The 22,198-nt window shown below is 57.3% G+C and overlaps 1 protein-coding gene across 2 annotated transcripts; it reads right to left on the bottom strand.

Annotated features, from left to right (window-relative positions):
- Window positions 1-7,503: 7,503 nt before the first annotated feature.
- Window positions 7,504-22,144, bottom strand: NCSTN (nicastrin). Of its 2 annotated transcripts, none has more exons than XM_044266683.1 (17): window positions 22,010-22,144; window positions 20,295-20,399; window positions 16,396-16,519; window positions 15,766-15,887; window positions 15,180-15,325; window positions 14,328-14,478; window positions 13,944-14,053; window positions 13,537-13,689; window positions 12,773-12,877; window positions 12,516-12,593; window positions 11,636-11,808; window positions 10,230-10,332; window positions 10,049-10,144; window positions 9,729-9,816; window positions 9,316-9,470; window positions 8,889-9,101; window positions 7,504-8,315 (listed from the first exon to the last, which is right to left on the bottom strand). In XM_044266683.1, exons 1-17 carry the CDS (start codon window positions 22,092-22,094, stop codon window positions 8,193-8,195), a joined length of 2,130 nt encoding a protein of 709 aa, XP_044122618.1. In that variant the 5' UTR covers window positions 22,095-22,144; the 3' UTR covers window positions 7,504-8,192. The 2 variants fall into 2 exon arrangements, with proteins under 2 accessions (XP_044122618.1, XP_044122619.1); XM_044266684.1 differs by lacking the exon at window positions 22,010-22,144 and adding an exon at window positions 18,217-18,313 and having other exon boundaries at window positions 20,295-20,383.
- Window positions 22,145-22,198: the final 54 nt, after the last annotated feature.

Raw genomic sequence — 22,198 nt, 5'->3', positions numbered from 1 at the left:
CCGCCCCTCCATGTGCTCCCTATGTGATCCCTGTTCCACCTCCACCCGGCCCCGCCGTCCTGCCCAGCTCCAGTCCTGGCAGCAGCCTCTGTTTACCCCTGCAGTCCTCACCCCCAGTCCACTTCTGGTCCCAAAGTTCCAGGCTCCAAGGATGAGGGAGAGCAGCAAAATCCCAAGCATCGGGGGTAGGACCTCCGGCCCCACTTCTGCTGTGCTCAACCCAATAGAAAACAGACAGGCACAGAGTCCAAGGGGAGGAGTGGGGAAGAGGGAAGTGCAGGGTCGTGGGAGAGGGTCCAGAGGGAGGCTCCGGGAGGGGACTTGAGCCAGAGGGCAAGGGACTCACCCACCCCTCCCCAGCCCACAGTTCTCCCTTTACCTAGGAAGACCCTGTGAGGGGATCCACGGCCGGCAGGATGGGGGCAGCGCTTACAGCCCCAGTCTCCTCTGGCTGCTCAGAGCTCATCCGTCTGCAAAGTTAGTGACCTGCTCTCTAGAGCTCTCGGGGGCAGCCTTGTGGCCTGGCTGCGCGGGCTCCAGGGCAGATGAGAGGGGTACACATGGCGAGGAAGGAGGGCCCAGGTGGAGAGGGTGGGCTTGGCCAGGTGCTGAGGCCAGTGGCACACACGCACACACATATACACACACACTCACAGACACATACACACCTGTGCGGGGGGCCCAGCCCTATGTATATATATGGAGATACACTCACACCCCCGGCCCTCCATTGGCTGGCCCAGGCCCCCCCCTCATCAATATTAAACAGTCAGGCCAGGCAGCCATTGGCAGAGGGAACTGGGAACACCCCCCCACCCCACCTCCCGGGAGCTGGGGGTGGGGAATGGCCCTGGGGGGGGCAGGGAGTAGGGGAGCAGGGACATCTGTTCTCCATGCATATTTCATAAGCAAGAAATGGAGAGCCGGGGGAAGGGGTGGGGCTGGGGCGAGAGCCAGGGCAGGATCACAGATGAACCCCCTCAGTCTTCCACACCAGAGGCAGTGGGGACAGAGGCCCCCAGCATGCCAGGTTTAAGCGCCATGCTCCTGTTCCCGGTCCCAGTGTGACTTTGACGGCCCTTCCCCTGTGTCCCTTCTCCTGGGAAGAAGGCTCTCCAAGGTATGCAAGTGGACAGCGCTAAAACGTGGGAAAGGACCCCAGAGCCCTTGCTCTCGTCACCAAGTTCTCATCTTTCACAAAGCTCGTGCCCGGCAGACCCCCTGGAGGCTGCCTGTGGCTCCTGTTCAGGGCCTGACCTGGCCACCCCCGGACTCCGTCACCCCCGGACTCCGTCACCCCCGGACTCCGTCACCCCCGGGACTCCGTCACACCCCACACCCTCTATCCCAGCCCTCGTCCTCCCACCTTCCTCGGCACCAGGGGCGGCAGGGTCAGATTCCCGACACGGAGCTGACCCACTGGGAATTAGGGGCCCTGGGGAGGAAAGGAAGGGCTAAAGGCGGCGGAGTGAGGATGCGGGAGAAGGCTGGGCAGGGCGGCCTGGACAGCTGGGAGTGTGGCGGGGCAGCAAATGAGCAGTAAGAAAACCAGATGCAGAGCTAGCTGTATGCAAACGGGCATTGGTGAAGTTCACACGAGCAGCTCAGCTTCTTCCAGCCCATGCGTGTGTGCGTGCGTGCCCGTGCATGCGTGTATGAGTGCGTGTGTGTGTGTGCGTGTGTGTGTGTGTGTATGTGTGTGTGTTGCAGGATGGCAGGGGCTGGGAGCAAGGGAAGCACGGAGAGGCAGAGGGCTGCGCTCCTGTGTTCTCTCCTCCATCCAGCTGTTGGATACCTTCATGGAGTCTTTGTGAGTCTCCAGAACGAACGAGGGCCTTGAGCACTGCGGAGTGTGCTACGGTGAAGAAAGCCCTGGCGGGCTGTGTGACCTTGGACAAGTAACTTAACCTCTTAAGCCTCAAACGTCCTTTTCTGTAAAATGGGGTTAATTAGAGCTGCTTCCTATGTTGCCATGGAGACTGAGTTATTGCATAAAGGTCTGGTTATCCCCAGACCTCAGTAGGAGACACCCCACCTGCTGGTTGTCAAGTCATTTGCCATTTCCCTGCTGCCCATCAACCTTTCCTGGGCTTTCTCCAGGGTGAGGCATTCCCTAAGGGGAGTCCTCTAATCCCTCCCCAAGCTCCCCTGCCCCTCCTCACCCCCAGGTCTGGGAGGTGCCAACTCCCACCTGGGCAGGCCCAGACAGGTGCCCCGGCGCCAGCAGATGGGCTGAGCTGGAGGGGAAAGGAGGCTTGAGGAGGGGGGCTGGGGGGCAGGGGATCAGGTGGCATCTCAGTTCTTGCATCATCATTGCCATGGTGTTGATTAAAAACCAATCTCCACCTAATGAGCCCCCAGCAGCCGCAATGCTGCCTCCCCCACCCTCCTGCCCTCCACCCTGGCCAAGAAACTGGGAGACAGAGAGACCCAGGAGAGAGTGCCATGGGGTGGACTGGAGCGGAAGGGGAGACGGGGGGAGAGGAGGGGACTGGGAGCCCGCTGTCGGTGGGTAGCGGACGTGGGGCAGGCCTAGGGAGACGGACATGCGGGGCAGACCCAGAGATGAGAGACACAGACAGGAGCTGCTAGGACAGGGAAGCTCTGTGGAGACTCAGAGATGCGAGCTGGGGACACCGGGGTGGGGGGTGGGGTTGGCGGGGGCAGACACGGGAATTCTGGGATGATCCTGCCTGGTACTCGAGAGCCCTGGGGGAGCCCAAGACAGGGTGGGGACACAGACATGGAGGGGGCAGAGAGCCGGGGATGGGGAGACAAGATTAACAGAACTCTAGGTCTGAGGGACTGTGACCGAGGCCGGGAGTCCCTCCCACAGAGGGAGACGTTAAGGGAAACAGAAGCAAAACCTAGAGGGACCCCAGGAGCAGAAGCGCCCCTTGCTGGGGGTGGGGGTGGGGAAGGTAGGGAGGAACAGGGTCCCAGTCCTCAGCTTCTCTCCTTGTAGGCTGTTTGGCTCTGAGGATTTGGTCGTATGCAGAGGAGCCGAAACATGGGGCACCGGAAAGAGCGAGTAATGCTCCCGAAGTGGGAGCCGGGTGACCTTCACCGGCTTCATCCTGACTTAGGCTGTTTTGTCCTCTGTGAAATGGGGATCAATCAAGCTGCCTTCCTCACAGGGCGCGTGTCGCACACTGTGGGGGAGTCCTAGACCAAGCACTCACCCCAACCTGGACATCTGTGCGGCGCGATTTGAATCACCTTCATGCGTGCGTGTATCTGAGGCATTACGGGTGAGGGAGGGGAGGCTCTGGGGTCAGCCCAGGCCACCGGCAGCCCTGGTGCCCTGGTCCGAGGGGGCAGGAGACCCCCCAACTGTCCCCCAAGCTGTGTGAGGGTCTCTGCTGCAAGGAGGGCGGGAAGAGCAGGAAGGGGCCCGAGCTGGCCCTGTGGCTGGTTGTCATCACTTTGTGTGCCGTTGTCCCAGCCAGCTTTTCAGACTGTCACCACCTTTGCGCGGCTACACAGCCTTCACGGTGGATTGCTGGGGTGGGAGGCTGGAGTGTGGGGAGGATGTGGGGTCCGGGGCCTAGTCCTTGAGGGTGGAGGAGGGCCCGGAGGAGCTGGGAGCAGTGGGTTGGCAGGAGCGGGGGTGACATATGTGGGGAGCCCTGGGGACCCAACCGGCGAGCGGCTGGCAGGGAGAGCAGACGGCGTTAACCCTAGCTGTGCCGTGATGCCTGACCCTTTCCAGGGAGTGGCCCCGGCTGGGCTGTTAGGAGGAAAGGCTGGTCCGCATCCCGGGCCATGAGAGGGAGGCAGGCTAGAGGAGCCTGGGCAGCGGCCTCCGTGTGGCTGGGAAGCCTTGGCCCTGCCTCCACCTCCGTGTCTGCCCCCACGCTGGCTCTGTCCGTCTGTCTTTCTCGGCTCCCCTCCCGGTGCCTCTAGAAGGTGACAGCGGGTCTCCACTCTGGTGAACTACGCATCTGTCACTCCCTCCGCTGCCAGCCGGGCTGGAAGCCCCCCTTTCCAGTGGCCGGCCAGGGCCCTCTCCCACCCTGGCCCCCAGGCCTCGCTGCTTTTGTCTGGGGGGGGGGGCGGCCTCGCCTTTCTTCTTTCCTCTCTGCTCACCTCTGCGCAGCCCCAGCCCGGCCCCAATCTCATTAAGGCCTCCAACCACTGCCCCTCCAGCCTTCCCCCTCCCTCCCCCACCCATCTGTCTTCCCTGCAGCTCTGCTCTTTGTGTCCACCCATCTGTCACCAGCAGCTCCCGGGCCCACTCCCCTCCCGGCCACGCCCGCCACCCCCCCCCCCCCACCTCCCGGGCTCCTGGCTCCCGCAGTTCCCTTTCCCCCTTTGGCCCCCGGCTTCCCTACTTCCTGTTTCCCTGTACTGGTTTATTCTTTTCAGGATGCCCGCTTTCCTCTCCTCTCCCTGCCCTTTCTCCAAGTCCTCTCTGGAGGTGTGGGCGGAAGGGGACCCCAGGGTCCTGGCCCCAGTCCCCCCACCCCACCCCCCTGCGGCCAGCCCACTGGAGCCCAAGCCTGGAGGCTTACTTGGGGTTGCGTCATCTCTAGGCCTCCTGAGGTGGCCCCTGCGCTCTGCTGGTGTTTTCCCTATTCCAACGACTCAGGGACAACTCGGGGACTGAGGACTAAGGTGCAGAGCTCTGCCTGCCTGTCTCCACTGCAGGACGGTGGGGGCCCCTGTACCTTCTGTGTGTGGATTCAGGAAGGAATACAAATCAGACCCCAGGCCATTTGAACCCTGACCTGGAAAGTGCTCTCTCCTTCCCAAGCTCAGCTACAACTTCAGGAAGGATGGGGGGGGGGAACCTGAGTCTCCGAGTCACTTTGCAATGGCCTTTGTGTTGCTGTCCCACCACCCACCCCCAGACTCCTAGGGTCCTCGGGTTACAGCGCAATAAGTGCCTCCCAGGCCTTCCTCTCTGGGAGGAAAACTTCCTAAGGGCCTTAGAAAGTTCAAGAATTGATCAACAGTCTGCTCTTTTTTTTTTTTTTTTTAAGATTTTACTTATTGATTTATTTGAGACAGAGAAAGAGAGAGAGAGCATGCGGAGGGAAAGGGACAAGCAGACTTCAGGCTGAGCTTGGAGTCAGACCAACAGGGAGTTTGATCTCATGACCCTGAGACCATGACCCGAGCCAAAGCCAAGAGCCTGCTGCTTAACTGCAGAATGGACTGAATCATCCCGGGGCCCCGAGAATTGACCAACCTTTCATCCCCGCTGCCCTGAGGAGTTGAGCATGGAAGTGAGGCCACATGGAGGCGGCTGTGAGAGCCAGCAGGGACCCCGGGCAGCTGCCCCTCGTCTGACTCCGCACGGTGCAGGCAACACGGCCCAGAAGCACACACCGGGCCCCCTGCCCAACGCCAGCCTTCCGTCGTCCAAGCTCAGGCAGAACCTAGTCCCAGCACTGATGTTGACGGAGTGTGCGCTGCTCTGCCTGGTTATTTATCCTGTGTCCTGGCCCTTTCTGCCATCCAGGCTCTGGACCCTAAGCGTCTAAGGGAAGCTGCCACATCTCACCATAGCTTTTTCCAAGGCCAGGACGGAGCACCTTGTCACAACCGTGCTCAGTAAATGTTGATTACTGCCCGTGCAGATACAAGACTTGCTCTGGTCTCAGCTCGGTTCTAATTCACCTTGGGCAAGCCACTCACTCACTCTGGGTGACTGTTTCCCCCATTCGTTGAATGAGTTAGCTCATGCGTACAATTCTTAAGTTCTGCTTGTAGGGTTCCACGAAGAAACAGAGTCCTACTGAATAAAGTGGGATCTTGGTCCAGAACACCAGACTCTCCATGAAAATATCTGCCAGCACTTGCTTTTGGGAAGGCTGAGAGAAGCACAGGAAGAAACACTGGCTGTCGGGAGAGCCCTCTGTGCTGAGATACAAGGGGGCTGGGCAGGTAGAGGCGGGCTGGGTCCTGGGACAGAGCGGTCAGCTCTTCAAGCCCCGCATGGGTAGAAGTAGGGAGGGGAAGTGACACATCCCCAGGGGGCACAGGGGTGAGCAAGGCCCAAAGCAAATGTGGGGAAGGTAGGCTGAGGCGTTGGTTTGTGACCCTAACTGGCTGCCAGCCATGACCATGGCCATGAGGTCTCCAGCGCACAGCGGGTGCAAGGGGAGGAGCCAGAACAAGGTCTCAGCGAAGGGGCCCCTGAAGGGGTCAGCAAGGGGTCTGTGCCCCTCCTATGGAGCTTGGTTTCCCCAAGAGCCATGGGGAGAGCCCGGTTTGTTGCTTTTGTATTTGGGGTGGGAGGGTTGTGAGGTCGGGGTGGCAGGGGGAGGGGGGTGGAAGACACGTTGGTGCGGAGCGTTCCCTGAGCCAGGGAGGCTGGGCCCCTTGTCTTGTACCGGCGCCCACGCTGTGCAGCCCCCTCGCTGGTACCCAGCCGCTTCCCTGCCTCCCGAAGCTGCCAGCGGGCCTCGGGAGCTCACTGCCCTGTCCGCTGGGAGACCCTGTTGGCCGAGGGAGGCGCGGAGTCAGCCCAGCAATGGTGGCAGCTGCTCCTGCCTCCCGCCAGCACAGTGTGCGTGCCAGGAGGGGTGTGGGGGTGGGGTGGAGCGGGCTCATTTCTACCTCCTACAACCCCAAACACGTCCGCTGAGGGGAGCCTCAAGGAAAATCAGCCCCTCAGCGGGATACAGGAAGGTGACCAGCCCAGCCCCAGGGACTGGGGGCAGGTCCTCCCCAGGTCAGTGGTCTTGGGGCCTCCGGGGCCTCCGGGGCCTCAGGGCCGCAGTGAGGGGACAAGGCTGGCCTCAGGCACCGCTCCGGAGGGGTCTTCCCCTCCCCAGGCTCGCAGCTGCCCACCCCTCCCACCCCAGCATTTAGCCGTGCGGCCGTACTCTGCAGCTCTGCTCCCAGAAAGACCCAGGGAATCCGAGTATTTGCCCAGAGCCAAGATTTTCTTTCCAGGACAGTCGGAAGCCACGCCTGTTTGGGTCTACAAAGTGCCCACAGGAAACACGAGGCCCAATCCCTCAGCATTCCAGCCCAGGCCCGTGTGACCTGCCCCGGCCTCGTCTCCTCCTTGGCTGCGCCCTGGACAGCCTGCCCTTCCCGAATGCTACCCGAGCCTCCTGGGCTCTGTGCTTCCGCCGCTGAACTCCAGACCGAAACTCAGATGCCTCCCCGCTCTGGGCGGCTTTTCCAGATGCACCCCAGGGCCCTGAAGCCTGCCACATGCTGTCCGAGCACTCTAGATCCACCGCCCACCGCCACACCGGTCACCTGTCTCTCCCCGAGGGCCGGCACCCGAGCTGGCGTCGCGCAGTGAACAAGGACGCGCCTGTCCAATATGAAGTGGGAAACGAGGCTAACGGGGCTCTTGCAAGAGGGAAGCCAGGGGGGAAGCCAGGGCTCCGCGGTGCCCCCGGAGCCCTGCTGGGAGGACTTCCACCGCTTCTGACAGAGCCTCACTCCTTGAGCCCCCAGAGAGAGCACGTGAGGTAACAATTTCATGACTTCTGGTCACGGTCACCCAACGCAAGGGTGAGGAAGAACACGTACAGGTCACGTGGGACAGCCTATTTTAATGAAACTTGCTATTTATATATTTACACACACGCACGCGCGCATACACACACACGGAGAAGAGAAAACAAAAACAGATATTACAGCTTCGTAAAATCACAATGAGCGCTGTGGCTGGCGGTGGACCACCACCCAGCAGCCCACCCCCTGCTGGGCCACCTAAGGGTCTGGGGACAGGACAGCAGGAGGGAGACAGCAGGTGAGGGCCCCAGCCGGCCTGGCCTGCTCCTTAGGGCTTCCTCGTAGTTTGTCCCTGGCATCCGGCCTTCCTGTCCTTCCCAGTGAGCAAATAGGAAGTGGTTAGATACGGGGTGGGGTGGGGAGCAGAGGGTGGTCCTGGGGAGGACGGAGGGCAGAGGAGGGACCCTGGAGAAAGTGAGTGAGGGGGCGCAGCTAGGAGTCGAACAGGAGCAAGAAGCTTCTATTTGCCTTTCCAGAATCTGGCAGGGGTGAGGACCAACCATGGAAGGGGAGATGGGCAGGGGGAACTGGAGAGGACAGGTGACTTGCTTCTCCCTCCCTTCTTTTGGGCGGTTGCACTTCTTTACATTAATTCCAGTCTGAGCGGCCCAGAGAGGTTCCAGTGACAAACTAGTGGTTTATGTCCCCATGGGACACATGATCTAGGACATGAACAGTAGAGCTGGCAGGGAAAGCCAGGTTCCTCTTCAGTAAGACACAGCTCCGGGCTCCCGGGGGGCGATGAAAAGGACGTCGGCCTTGGCGTTGATGCAGTAGGTGACGGCCAGAGAGAAGACGAGGATGCCGAAGCCCACCATCAGCGTGACGAACTGCGGGCGGGTGGGGCGGGGAGGGCAGGGAAGGGGCGGGGAGGGCAGAGGTGCTCTCAAAACTCAAGCCAGTTTCCTCTGAGTTCTGGACCTGGCTCTGAGCGCCAAGTCCGGGGCAATCAGAGGCAACATCTTCCCAACTGGGATACTGAGTCTCTGTTTGGATAGAGAAGTAAAGGGTCTCTACTCTTCTTTCCCCCTTGCCTGAGTTAGAGTTTAAGCATCCTGAAGTTAGGATCCATGACTTTTGACTCTGGTGGCAATTACATCACTGGTTTCCTCGTGACAGATGCTCAAGAAATGGGGGACCCTGTCCATATCCCAGGAGCAGCAGGTGGGGCACTGCTGGCTGGGAGTGGAGCTGCGGGGGGTCCCCGGCAGAGCAGTACCTCCGTGGGAGCCTAGCCCCAGACTCTCGTGAAGACAGGCTTCCTAACGGGGCATGCCAGCTGACAAGGGACAGAGTCACAGGTGGTTTCTGTGGCACATCTGGGCCAAACGGGAGACGGGAGGGGGTGCGAGGGAAGAGGCAGCAGCCCCAAGGGAAGCTCCGCCCAGCCCCTACCGGCTCACCTCCAGCTCTCTGCTGGCTATCAGAAAGATGCGGGCCCGGATGTCTTTCCAGCGGCTCTCCGTCCACGTGGAGTACTCGGTAGAGCCCCACTGCCTCAGCTCAAAGGCGGGGGACAGGGCCCTGGCCAGTCGCGCCGTGGAACGCACACAGTGGGGCAGCCGGTCCGTCTCATTGGAATTCAGGGGGCCCTGGACCCACGCGTACTCGTACAGCTGCACGGGAAGACAGGCCATGGAGTGGGGCCGAGGCGACCCTCTCTTAGACAGGGTCTGCTTCCACCCCGGCTACTGCCTCTCCAACACTCGAGTTTAAGGCGCTGCAGCCTCCCCATCCCAGCCCCTTGGGTCCGGCCGGGCCCAGGACATTCTCCAACTTCCCCAGGGGAAAGAGGCCCTCGGGGCACCTCCCACACCCCCTACCACTCACATCCTTGCTTTCACTGGGGACTTTACTTGGATCCTGGCACTGCTCTCGGGTAAGGTCGACCACCCGGCCTGTCAGGTTTGCCAAGGCGTACTGCACCACGTAAGTGGTGTTGGTGGGGCTGGAGACCGCGATGTAGTGCTGAAGAGGCCCATCGCCTGAGCGGAGGCCGCAGGGGAGGGAGGATTTGGAGGGTTGGAGGCGGGTGTGGGTGTGAGACAGAGGAGCCCGAGGTTGGCAGGGCCCGAGAACAGAAGGTTAAGAGAATGGATCCGATATGTATCAGGAGACGGAAAGGAAAACAGAGGGGAAGAAAAGGACAAAACAGAAAAGGAAAAAAAAAAGGATTAAACCAAGATGGTCTCTCTCAATCCCTTGCCTTGGCCAAGGGTGCCGTTCCCACAGCACGTGCTTACCCAAGTAGGACCTGAGGTCCTGCCTGAGGACAGACTGGAACCAGGAATTGTTGGCTCTGACCAGGAACCCATAGAGCAGGCGGGTGACCTACGATTGGGGCAGCGAGAAGCAACAATCTGGAGATCCAGAGCCCAGGGAGCGTTCTCCAGGGAAACCCTGTTGTGGGCAGGGGCTGGGGAGGCAGGGGCCGGCTCTCGGGGGCGCGGGGAGCTCCACCCACGTGCGCTCCCGGGTTTGGGAGAAGAGACAGTGGCATGAGGATGGGGCAGGCTGCTGCAGGAACAGGGCTGGCGGGGAGGCAGGGTCCGCCTGTCCCTACCGTGTGGGCATCAGCCCGGATGGCATCGGTGAAGTTGGTCCCTCCTGCGAGCTGGTATAGCGCACGTGCCAGCACTGTGGCCACATCTGCTAGAGCCTGCGGCGGCGAGGAAGGGGCTGAATGGCGCACCTCTTCTAACCCTTAGCAGCTTCACTGTGCTCCCCGCCCAGGTGAGTGCTACCTTGGCAGTGTCCGTCACGAAGTTCAGGTCCTCCTCGGGGCTCTGCCACTCGGGGTAGCTGACGTTGATGTTCTCCGCAGTGTCGTAAATGCTCTGGTAATAGCTGCCGGGAGAGGCGCCATGAGCCTCGGCCACCCGCGGCCAGCGCCCTGCCCCAGCGCCCCCCCCGCAGGAGCCTCTCTCTTTTCATCCTCCGAGGAAGGGCAAAGAGCACGAGGGTTCCACATCGAAGATAGCGTGGGGACTGGGAGACGGGAGAGGAGCGATTCAATACAAGGACCCTCCTAACGGACACGCGAGAAAAGGCAAATGAGATCAGGCATGCAGGAGTCTCCCTTCCTGGGAAGCCTCAAACGGAAGAGACGCTCTCCCCTCTGCTTGGGCCGCAGACGTGCGGGACGGCTGAGAGGACTTTCTGGGAGCAAGCCCGCCATCACTAGAGCTTTCGTGCGGCGCTTCCAACAAACGTCAGCATTGAGGGTGGGCTGGTGCAGAGGGAGATGAGCGGGTCTGCTCCCAGACGCACCGCACCGCACCAGGTCCTCGGGGAGCCCAGCAGAGGCATGTGTGGGCTCTGAAGCCCAGCAGAGCACTCCTAACCTTCAGCCCTGACATACGCTGGCCCCCACAGGAGCGAGGCCGAACATGTGCAAATGACCATCTTGACCCCAAAGTGCTGCGAGGTCAGACAGGGAGGAGAGTGCTGACCTGAGCTCTGAAGCGTCTCTGCCCCCAAATAAATGAGAAAGTCCTCCCTGGCTGGGGTCAGAGAACTGAAACTTAAGTGTTTTTACTCAGAAACCCGTTTGGTCTCATGGCAGAGGGAAGGGGAGCTGGGGGCCTAGCAATCCAGCCCCAGTGAGAAGTCCCCCGATACCCTAGGGCTGCAGTTAGGGGCAGTCTGGGGTGCCCAAGACCAGGAGAGATGTGACCGACCGGGCCTCACCCCTTCTCTCTGGAGTCCCTTCATCTGGAGGGGACACTTTTACCCCAACGGCAGGCACACGGTACACTTCAGAGCACGAGTTCTGTCTGCACACCCCGCACAGCACCCTGGGGCAGCCCCCCACCGGCCAGCTCCTGCGGGAGGTGCTGCCCTCTGCTGGCAGCCCTGGGGACCCAGCCTCCGGAGAGCGGGGCGAGGCTGGCTGAGCAACGATGCTCTGTGCCCGGGAAGGCTGAGAGGGGCCTGTTCTCCAAGATGCCAAGTCAGATGAGGCGCCTGTCCTGGAGGTGAGCAGGCTACTGCGAAGAAGACACGAATCGACCTGAGCTCTGGAGAGGATGCTGCGGGGGCAGGGGAGGGTGGGGCTCTTCCTGGACACAGAGACGTCCCCCCGCCACAGACCCCAGACTACAGCGTAGATTCTCTCCCGGAACGAGGATGCGGCCTCGGTGACTCTTACTGGTTATGGAAGACGGTGGAGTGGTCCGCGAGGACAACGCCGGAGATGTTCCGAGCCCGCAGGAAGCGCTGCAGGGAAGACGGCGGGAGGGGCTGGGACTGGTTCAGCCTCCGGAGGGCCACAGCGGGGATGCCGGCTCCGCTCCTCTCCAGTGTGCTCAGGAGGGCCTCCACCTGCAGGAATGGGTTAGCTCGGGGTGGCCGGAGGTCTCTTCCAGGACCACAGGGCCATCTCCCTCGAGTCTTGGGAGATGCCCCCAGGCTTCCTGCACCCCAGTTCCTCAAGTCCTTGGGAACTGAGGCTGAGTGTCCTGCGGCTCACACTGTCTTAGTCTCACTAGATGCTCAACTTCCTACTTGTGCAGAATTAGAGGAGCAAATCGCTCTCACAAAACCGCGTGGGTTGCCACACGGGAGCCCAGAGTGGGGGCGGGGTGCACGGACACCGCAAGGGCAGGAAGACCACCTCATGAGTAAAACAGGCCTAAAGCTGGACCCTGAGATGGAGGAGGGTCTTGAGGAAGCGGTGAGGAATGCTGAAGACAATCTGGGTAGAGAGTCTGAAGCAGCCGGGCATCCGGCAGGGCAGCCTGGACCAGCGGGCCGGTGCGGCAGCAGAGAAAGGAGCTAGTCGCTCCCCCGTCCACCGCTAGGCACGGAGTCAGAGAACTGCCCGTCCCAGGAAACCAACACACGAGCTGCGCTCACAGCCCTTCCTGGGGAGCGGAAACAGCCATGCTGTCCATCCTTTAGCTGGTACCTAACCTGAGGTCCTGTCTCACAGGTCCTGAGGGCTGGTGCGGGGGATAGGGCCCGGGTGAGGGGTGCCCATATGGTAAGCTGATGAAACAGGAAGTGAGGAGGAAAGATGCTCAGATTACCTGGTTCTGTATGGACCCATTTTTCTGAGACATGGGGTCTGTGTGCATCCAAAGCTCTAGTGAATTTCTTAAGGCCACCTGGGGGAGGATGAAGACGCAACACGTATCACTGGTGTCCACTGTGGCCCGTACCCGGGAGAAAGGCGTAAGGTCAGAGAAAAGTCAACGGGAGAGGTGGTGGCACCAGCAGTGGGGACAACAGGACACAGAGGAGGCAGCGTGAAGGAGGGAAGGGGGTGAGGACACACGCTGCACACCTGTCCCAGCTCCACGAATGACTCAATGTTCTCTAACTGCACAGGAAACTTGCCCTTCTCCATGTCGTAGACCATTCTTGAGCTGCCAATGTAGTCAAAAGTTTCCTGAGGGTCGAGATGGGTGGGAAACGGAACAGAGATTCCCAAGGGTCAGGGCAGGCTTCGTCCTGGGAGGCCAGATCACCAAGGCTCAAGGCATGAAGGCTACTGTCCCATGTCCTCACAATTGCCGGCCAGCTCACGCAGTCACGTGACTCCGCCCTCCTTCCTACCCCGCCTCCCAGCTGTGACCATCCCTCACACATGTGTATCACAGGACTTCTCGAGCCCAGAAACGGGAGAGCAGCCTCGGCAAAGGCCCGAGGCGAACATCAGCTGTTATGTGCCTGCTCCTTGCCTCTCCGTCCCCTCTGCCTGCTCAGCCACGGCTGCTGCTCCCTGATTCCAGGGCCAGGCTGTGGTGGCAGTGGGGAGAGCCAGGGGCCTCAGGGCCCTTGGGTGGGAGTGGCAGTGAAAGGGTTGAGAGAATAAAAGTCAAAGGCAGGGAACGAGGGGACTGGCAGCACAGCGATTTCATGTCAGGGTGCAAAAGCTTCCGAAAATGTGGGACTCCAAGGGGAGACACATGGAGTTACATCCAGACGCTCTCTGCAGAATAACCACCTACATCAAGTGCCCAGATCGTCCCGACAATAGCCACGCCCACACTGGCCCTGCCTGCCGCCCCTCCCCCCCATTCCACCTTAGCCAGAGTGCTTCCTTACCCCTTGGAAGAAGACAAACATGACATTGCGGGGAAGGGTGGCCACATCAGGGGCCTTCTGCAAAGCTTCAGCAGCAGCTAGCTGAGTGACGAAGGAGGCCACGGCACTTTCAGCCCCTGGGGCCACATTCCAGAAAAAGGAACGACTGTCCAGCTGGGCACAGCAGAAAAGGCAGGGGAGGCAGGCTTTGAAAATGGCCATTAGGACAAGGCCCCAGGCCCCCGAACCTATTCTAGCCAAGAGAATGTTCATAGCCTGGGATAATGGCTAAGCTGGGGAGGCCCAGAGCCCAGATCTCTCTCCACGGAGGCTTCCCACCAGAGCAAGCCGGAAACCTGAGCCTGCACGAGGCCTGCCAGCCCGTCCTGGACCAGCCCCGTCCACCCTGACCAGGGGCCAACACTCACCCGGGTCGCAGCAACCACAACCTTGTCGTCGGGCTCTAACATCCCAGACATATTTATAGGCTTCAGCACGCTCCATACGTTGTAGTCGGACAGGGGGTCGCAGACGATTTCTGAGCAGGACACGGGAGAGAGCAACAGGCATAAGGGACGCCGCAGCCCCAGACACGGCATGGCAGACTCCTCCGCCGACTGCCCCGTGGGCCTGGGAATCCTCTCCTGTCTCCGCTGCTCAAGGTTGGCTTCTCTGCTCTGCCCACTTCAGGGACCAGTGGCCTCAGCTGTTCAGAATCATTTCTGCATCTGCCACCGCACGCTCCCTGCCTGCAGTTGTCCCTCCCATGCTCCCCAGCCCAGTGTCCCCGGCGGGCCTTGGACTTGGCCTACCTGGGTTGATGCTGAAGGTGCTCTGGATGGAGCTGCGCCGCATGCAGGTGACCGTGCTGAGGACAGCGTGCATGTGGGAGAAGAGCTGCATGGCGCACAGCGGGAAGGCGGGCGCCGAGCCGTTCGGACTCAGGTTGTGATCGCGATAGCACTAGGGAGGGAGACAGACCCCACGGAGGCAGCTCGCATGGAGTCCTGCCCAGACATCCCAGAAAGAGGGCCCAGCCCCGTCAGGAAGCCACTGTCACATCTGTCCCTGAGCTAGTTATCCTGGTACAAACCCAGCGTGTACAAGGCCCAAGAGAAAACCTCACCAAAGAGCCACAGGCTCAATGCCTTAGTTGGGGTGGACGACACGACCCCATCCCAAATGGCCTGCCTCAAGTTCTTAAAGCGATCTGATGTACAGAGCAGTGAACCAAGGATCAAAGAACAAATTCAAGACCACTTAGACATCGCTGTGAAACTATGGAACAAATCTCCTAATTGCCCTGCGTGTCAGCACAAAGAAGCTAGACCAGAATTAGCAACTGGCCGGAACTGAAAAAGAACGTCAGAGGTCTCTGACTCTCTCAACGCCTAGTCTGACGCTCTTTCTACCATGTTCGCGGCTCCTATCCAGGGCTCCACACCTCACTTCACAGCAAATACTATTTCTATTTTCTTCCAGCCTGAACTGTCAACACTGTAAGAGCAGGCAGGATAGAAATGGGAGAAAAATACAGGTGTTGACTCTTCTTGGAGCAATTGTCTTTCAGCGGGCGTGCTGGGAGATGAGGTCCCTCCAAACAGGTGAAGTGCCTACAAAGCTGCTCTTTGGAACTAGAATTGCTAGGAGCTGGCAGTCATTACCTGCTTGATGACCTTGGTTTCATTCTCATCTTCAAGAAGGAAGATGGGGAAACTGAAGTCTTCATAAGCCAAACCATCTCCCAGGGGGTTCCACTGGATTTCTCTGCAGTGAGCAAATTCCGGCCCATAGGAGTTGGAGTAAATGCCTGCGGGGGTGGATGGGGGACAGACTGTTGGGACTCCAAGCGCTCAGGAACCCAGCGAGGGAGGAGGGCTAGGATATCACTGGGTTGGGACCAAGAGTTCCAAGGAAAGGGGGGCTCAGAGAAGCAAGCATCAACCTGTCACCACTTAGAGTAAAACAGACAGTGGGAGCAGGGAGCCCGCGGCTGGCTGATGAGGGACCGAGCTTGTGACAGAAAGGGACGATGAAAGAAGGGGAAGAAGTGGAAGCAGCAGATGGAAGGCATGACTGACGCTAAGAAACACCATCTTCTGTTTGGGAGTCAGCTGTTCCCCTACACACAAACAGACGCATAGACAGACGTCCAGACAGATGCGTACCCCCAACCCCTCCAAAGACATGACGCTGAAGCAGCAGTGAGCTCTGGGTGACGGGAGGTCCCTGATCCTTTGGAGCTCTTACCAAACCCATCATTGGGACACTGCACACTAGGAGAGAAGCCAGATGCGGGGCTGGGCTTGGCCAAGGACACGGCCAGGCCAGCGATGCGGCTGGTTCTCCCCTTCAGTTTCTCCATCAGATTCCTGAAACAGGGAGGGAAGGCCAGGAAGGAAGGTGGGAAGGTTATTAGTGTCCCAAGATCTGCCCAAGGATGGAAACAAATGGGGAACTAATGGAACCCAACCCACTGACTCCTTGTAACCCTGTAACTAATGTAATGTTGTTTGTCAACTATACACTTAAAAAATTAGGACAAACAAAAACTGCCAGAACTGTTGCCTCCTTTCTTGCTTCTCCATCTCTAACTCCTAAGTGAAGCTGATGACCCAACCGGAGCTCAGGGCCTAATCTCACCCTAGGGACCCCTCCTTCCTCCCTGGGGTCTTTACTCCCTGGAGCTCTATCTATGAGGTCACCAACATGATTCCCCTGATGGCGGATGCGTCTTCTGAGACTCAGTCCCACCACCCTGCCCCCTTCCCTGATCAGACCAGGGCGGCCAAGGGAAGTTTCTATTCACAGATGTGAGGATGGTCCCCCAAATCCTCCCCTCTCTGCTGTGACTTCCCGGCAGGCATACACAGCCCTCACCTGGTGAAGAGTGCGCCCTCCAGCAGGACCACATAAGGGGGGTTGGGGCCGTCGGTCAACACCCACTGCAGGTCCTCTTCCTTCTCCACCACGTGGATGACCCCTGTGTCCCCACTGACGGACGCTGCCAGGACAGAATGGGTCACAGTAAAGCTCCCACAGTTGACAATTCTGACTTTGCCTGATTCTGCAGATCATTTATCCCCCAAACCTGGCTCAGGACACTGGGTGTATGCCGCCATCTCCAGACCTAGACTTGAACCGAAGGCTGAGTCACCCAGCTCCATCTGAGGGCCACCAGCTGGTGGGCCTGACTGGGGGACAAGAAAGCCCAAGAAATCTACACACTAGCAGCTTTATTCACTAAATCTCGGAAAAGTTACATGATCCTTTTCTTGCACTCAACCCTCAATTGTAAGTGTAGGCATACAAACAAATTTCTAGGACAGCAGACACCAAAGTTTTCAAACTGTATTTTCTCCAGGAAATGACAGGTTCTAGATCCCTCGCTCAGAGTTCTAGCACTGAATCTTCCTTTGTGAGAACACATGTGTAGACTCCCTTGGCTCCAGGAGAACTCCTGGGTATCCACTCCTCTGCCCTATTTGGGAATGATTTTACTTGCTTTCAGCCAGTTTTGGGTAAGATTAATAAAGAACCTTGGGGTCTCTAGAAGACACCTTCCCAACTGATGGGGCTTGCTGGATTAATGATGAGCTGATATTGACCCCCCTCATTTCTGGGGACCCAGGTTTTCCAAAGACCCTAGGCTGGTCATTCCCAGCTAGGAGCAAACTCATCCCCCTTAGCCTACAAATAGCATCCATTTCCGTATATATACCAGGATGCCACCCAAGTAACATTTTCTATGTGTCTCATGAATGACAAAGACTGGGAAGCACCACAGTAGAGGATGGAGGGTTCATAGTCCCAAATGCCCATCAAGTCCCTAGTGATCCATGAAGAGACATCCCACGGTCTCCCCACAAGCCTTCTCCCCACAGAAAATTGGATGTGTTATTCGGATATTGTCTCAGAGCCGTAGTTCTTGACCCTTGCTGTGTATCACTCTCAAGTTTTAAAAAATACAGATATGTGGGCCTTAGATCTACTAAATCTCTACAGGCGAGGCCCCTGAATGTCCACTTTCCAAACCTGCTGCAGAAAGCCATTATTATTGTTGTTTTAAGATTCACTTATTATAGAGAGAAAGCGCGTGCATGAGCGGGAGGGGCAGAGGGAGAGGAGAGAGACCCTCAGGCAGCCTCTGCACTGGGCTCAGACCCTGACATGGGGCTTGATCTCATGATGCTGACTCATAGCCCGAGTGGAAACCGAGAGTCAGACGCTTAACCAACTGTGCCATCCAGGTACCCCTCATATGGTTCTTTATTACATAGAGCCAGTCGTGAGAATTACGGTTCGAGGTCAAGGCAGTGAAATATCTCTAACTTGTGCAAAACCTTAAGCATATCCCGACTGTCAGCCAAGAAGAAGGTTTCTTCCATGAGATTTGGTAAAATCTAGACATGGAAGCAAGTACCCAACCTTCAGCTACATCTTACAGAGAGTAAGTACCTAAGAAATTCCTGGTGATGATGAAAATAATAAACTTTAGAGTAGTATCAGAATCTGGAATAACTTTAATAAAGATCTAGCTACCAATGGCGGCTCTCGGTCCAATGAAAGGCAGGGGTCCTTGCCACATAAAATGTGCGGAAAGGAAGAGCTGTTCTGGGAACAGAACGTGTTTCACTGCAGCTCCAAGGAGCACAGGGGAAGCCGAGCCAGGACACTGGACTGAAACACCTGCATTCTGACCTGGGTTCCAGCTGGCGGCTATGTCGTCTGGAGTAGCTTGCTCACTTTCTCTGGGCCGTCAATGAGGAGAAACTTTTTCACCCTTGTTCGTTTCATACTGCGGCGACAGATTAAAAAAGTAAAGAAAAGAGGAAAAGGAAGAAACCTACACATAGTCCCCTTGGAGCACTTTAAAAGGGGCCGACGGGGCACCTGGCTGGCTCAGATACTAGAGGGTATGACTCTTGGTCTCTGAGTTGCAGGTTCGAGCCCTGTGTTGGGTGTAGACATTGCTTAAAAATAAAATCTTTAAACAAATAACTAACTAAAAGGGGCCAAAAGGAGAGAATTATAGTCAGGAAATCAAACCCACGTCTTTTTCTCCTTAAGTTTATCAGGCTAGCAATCCTAATTAAAGAGGGTGTAGCCTGCTCAGGATGGACAAATATGAAGTAAGACTTAGAAATAAATTGGAAAGGAGTTAAGCTCTTCCCGAGGAAGTGGCCAGAGCCCAAGCCCTCCCCTGTCATTTTTCTGTCCTGGAACTTGGCTCATGTCTACAGGCTATTGCTTCCCACGGAGCTGCTCTAAGAACATGAAGCAGAATGACTCGCTCCCAGAGAGGCAATCTGAGAGCACACCTCCAGGAGGATGGGGGCCCTAGCGCCCCCAGAGCCTCTTGGCACCAGAGTGGAGTCCCCGCAAGACCAGCAAGTGTGATCTCAGCCCACGCTGGACCCAGCTCTCTGCCACCCACAAACCCACTTTAAGGACAAAGTCTGCAAATTTTATGTGGAATCGTTTGGAGCCAGTTAACCTACCCCCAGAACTTCCTGCACCAAGGACATGGCACAATTAATAGAGCATAGCTCCGGGAAGGACCTTAAGCAAGCCCTTCACTCCCGGTGCGTGTGTCCTCCTGGCAGCCTGGAAGGTTTCCAGCGACCACACAGTACTCACTGCTGGGACCGCGGTGCTCACTCAGCCGCCATTGGTTAAGAGTCTAGAGAAGGGAGTTTGACTTTCAGCTTTGTGCGTGTGTCATCTAGCCACTTGGCAGGTGTAAACTGAAATTCAGACATGACCAATTTGATGATGAAGAAACAAAGATCTGGAGCACCTGGGTGGCTCAGTCAGTTAAGCCTCCGCCTTTGGCTCAGGTCACCGTCTCAGGGTCCTCGGACTGAGTCCCGCATCTGGCTCCCTGTTCAGCAGGGAATCTGCCACCCCCCTCTCGCTCTGCCCTTCCCACGAACCCCCAACCCTGCTCACATACACTTGCTCTCTCTCTCTCAAATAAATAAAACTTTAAAAAACCCCAAGATCTGACTCTACGTTTCCCGCTTACTGCCTAACTGCCTTTTGACAAAACAACTATTCACGGGAGAACAAAATCTGAAGACAAGTGAAGTCGCAGAGGGACTGGGGTCCGGCCTTCACGCCACTGCTTTCTCCCCTTGCACAGTTTTATAACCGTACTGTCAGGATACACTGTTTTGGGAACACATTTACAAAACCTACAAAGACAAATCCGAATGCTTTACTAATTCCTCCTGCAACTGTTTGGCTTTCTCATGTGCCTTCTCTACAAACAGTCCCCTGCCTTAAGAGAGCCGGTTCCAGTTCCGAAAAGATTGTTCAGAGAGTGGGAGATGGCGGGCTCCACAGAATACGAGGCTTCCTTCTCCTCAGAAAACAGTGGTTTTCTACTTTAACTAGTGGATGGCTAAGAGTCCTGGCTTAGAACTTGAACTGTGGGGCTTGACTGCTCATTTCCTCAGTTAATTGCTAGTTTCATGAGGACCTTGGAAAAGTCATTCTGCTTCTCTCAGTCTCAGTTTTGTCGTTTGTAAAACAGGGATAATAAGAGAATCTATCTCATGGGTCTGTCGTGGCGGTTAAACGAGTTGTACTAGAAGCAGCTTAGGTATGTAACACTTAACGACCATCTCGCCTGGTTTGACAAACAGTTCTCTATCACTTCTGCCCACACAGCCTGACTTGGGTGCTGAGACTCTCAGGCAGAACTCGGATCTTCATATCGAGGGCACAGACTGAAATGTCAATGGCCACAAACACAAATCCCAACCTCAACTCACACTGGCAGCCAATCTGATGTGTCGCATTGAGCAGACGGACACAAGGAGCTGTTTTATTTACGGAGATGTAGATCTTCCTCTCCACTGAATTTCCCCTGCAGAAACCTGATCAGAAGACAAAAAGTGTCAGAAACCATTGACAGACATTGGCACTATCAAGTCATTCACTTGCTGTATGGCTTGGGTGTACCATACTTTCTAAAATGGGACTAAGGGAAACTCTTCTCACTTCCTGGACACATTACTGGAGTCAATGTATGCACACAGCTAGGTGCCACAGGGAGTTATCACAAGTTTCACTTAGGGCAACTTATGTCAAAAGCAAAAGAAGGAAAACTTCATTTCCTAAAGCAAAAGCATGTAGCCTCGGAAGTACCTGCTTCTGGCAGCCTGGGTGAGCACACCTCTGCCTTCCACCTTGTGTGTATATATCTACCTGGTTAATAAAAGGATAAGAAGAATCTAATGACAGAGATTACAATAAGAAGTCTGAGACATTTTTCCAGGAATCTGAACAGAATTGGGAGAAATCTTTTGCCACAGATGAGTCACTTAATGCAACATCCATAGGTCATTTATGTGTGGCTATGGCGTGGGGTGACTATAGTTTCTCCTTTGGGAATTTTTTTTTAATTTAAGATTTTATTTATTTATTCAGGGTGCCTGGGTGGCTCAGTGGGTTAAAGCCTCTGCCTTCGGCTCAGGTCATGATCTCAGGGTCCTGGGATGGAGCCCCATGCCCGGCTCTCTGCTCAGCAGGGAGCCTGCTTCCTCCTCTCTCTCTTCCTACTTGTGATCTCTGTCAAATGAATAAATAAAATGTTTTTTAAAAAAGATTTTACTTGTTTATTTGACATAGAGAGACAGTGAGAGAGGGATCGCAAACAGGGTTGGGAGAGGGAGAAGCAGGTTTCCCGCAGAGCAGGGAGCCTGATGCGGGACTGGATCCCAGGACCCTGGGATCATGACCTGAGCCAGAGGCCAATACTTAACACTGAGCCCCCCAGGCGCCCCACCTTTGGGGCTCTTTAAAGACAACATGAATTGAGGGGAAGGAAGGGTCATAGTCATACTCAGGCACGTTTGCATTTTAGGGCTCGACCAACTAGAAAGACCTACAGCAGAACAAAAAGGTGCGTAAGCGAACATTTCTGTGCACCGTAAACGCCTCGAGTTCCTTGAATCACTACTCCACGGTCTCAGCAGTTAAGAGCGCCCACCGCCCACTTCGCCTCACTTCACTGATAAGACAAACCGAGGCAAAGCACAGGGACGCGGGTTTTCGGTGAGCCGGGACCGAGCCGGGAGCGAGCAGGGCCGCACTGCACCCGCGGAACCGGCCGCGCTCAGCCTACAGGGTCCGCGCGCGGGCACGAAGCGGAGCTGCCCGACACCTGTCTTCTGACAAGGGGGTGGGGGGGCGGGGGCCGCGGGGAGAACGAGGCCGGCGGACGGAGTGGGCGGGTCAGGCTGGAAGTCCAGAAGAGGCCCGGAGGAGGAAATGGGGAGACACTGTGTCGCGGGGGAGAAGGGACCCTCAAGTCAAGTCCAGGCAAAAGGGGGAACTTGTGTCGCGGGAACGAAAGAGAAAGAGGATTTACTGGGTGCGGGGACAGGGGCAGAGGGGACCAGAGGGGGGACGGCGGCAGTCGCGGGCCGGCCGATTCGGAAGGTTCCTTTGACGCAGCAGAGCTCACGGGCGGAGGAGGCCTCACCTGCCAGCAGGACGCAGAAAGACACAAGGCGAAGAAGACTCCGACTCCTCGGGTCGGCCACAGAGCCGCCCCCAGCCGTGGCCATCTTGCCTCACGGCTGAGCGGAAGCTTCCCCTCCCCTCTCGTCCCGCAGTGGGTTCTCTAGGCCAACACCGGTGTCGTCTCTGTGGTCCGGGGGGGCGGGGCTCC

The sequence above is a fragment of the Neovison vison genome, chromosome 10 (assembly GCF_020171115.1).
Source record: "Neovison vison isolate M4711 chromosome 10, ASM_NN_V1, whole genome shotgun sequence".
Taxonomy (NCBI): domain Eukaryota; kingdom Metazoa; phylum Chordata; class Mammalia; order Carnivora; family Mustelidae; genus Neogale; species Neogale vison.
Note: the sequence above shows the minus strand (reverse complement) of the source record. Positions and strands in the feature narration are given on the sequence as shown.

What these genes read in the sequence shown, in the direction of transcription:
- NCSTN (XM_044266683.1), bottom strand. Translation starts at nt 22,094, where the DNA reads ATGGCCACGGCTGGGGGCGGCTCTGTGGCCGACCCGAGGAGTCGGAGT. An exon ending in TGTTTGTCTTCTTCCAAGGG is followed by an intron (nt 12,878 to 13,536) that starts GTAAGGAAGCAC and finishes CTCGACCCTCAG; the next exon opens with GAAACTTTTGACTACATTGG. An exon ending in TCGTGACGGACACTGCCAAG is followed by an intron (nt 10,145 to 10,229) that starts GTAGCACTCACC and finishes TCGCCGCCGCAG; the next exon opens with GCTCTAGCAGATGTGGCCAC.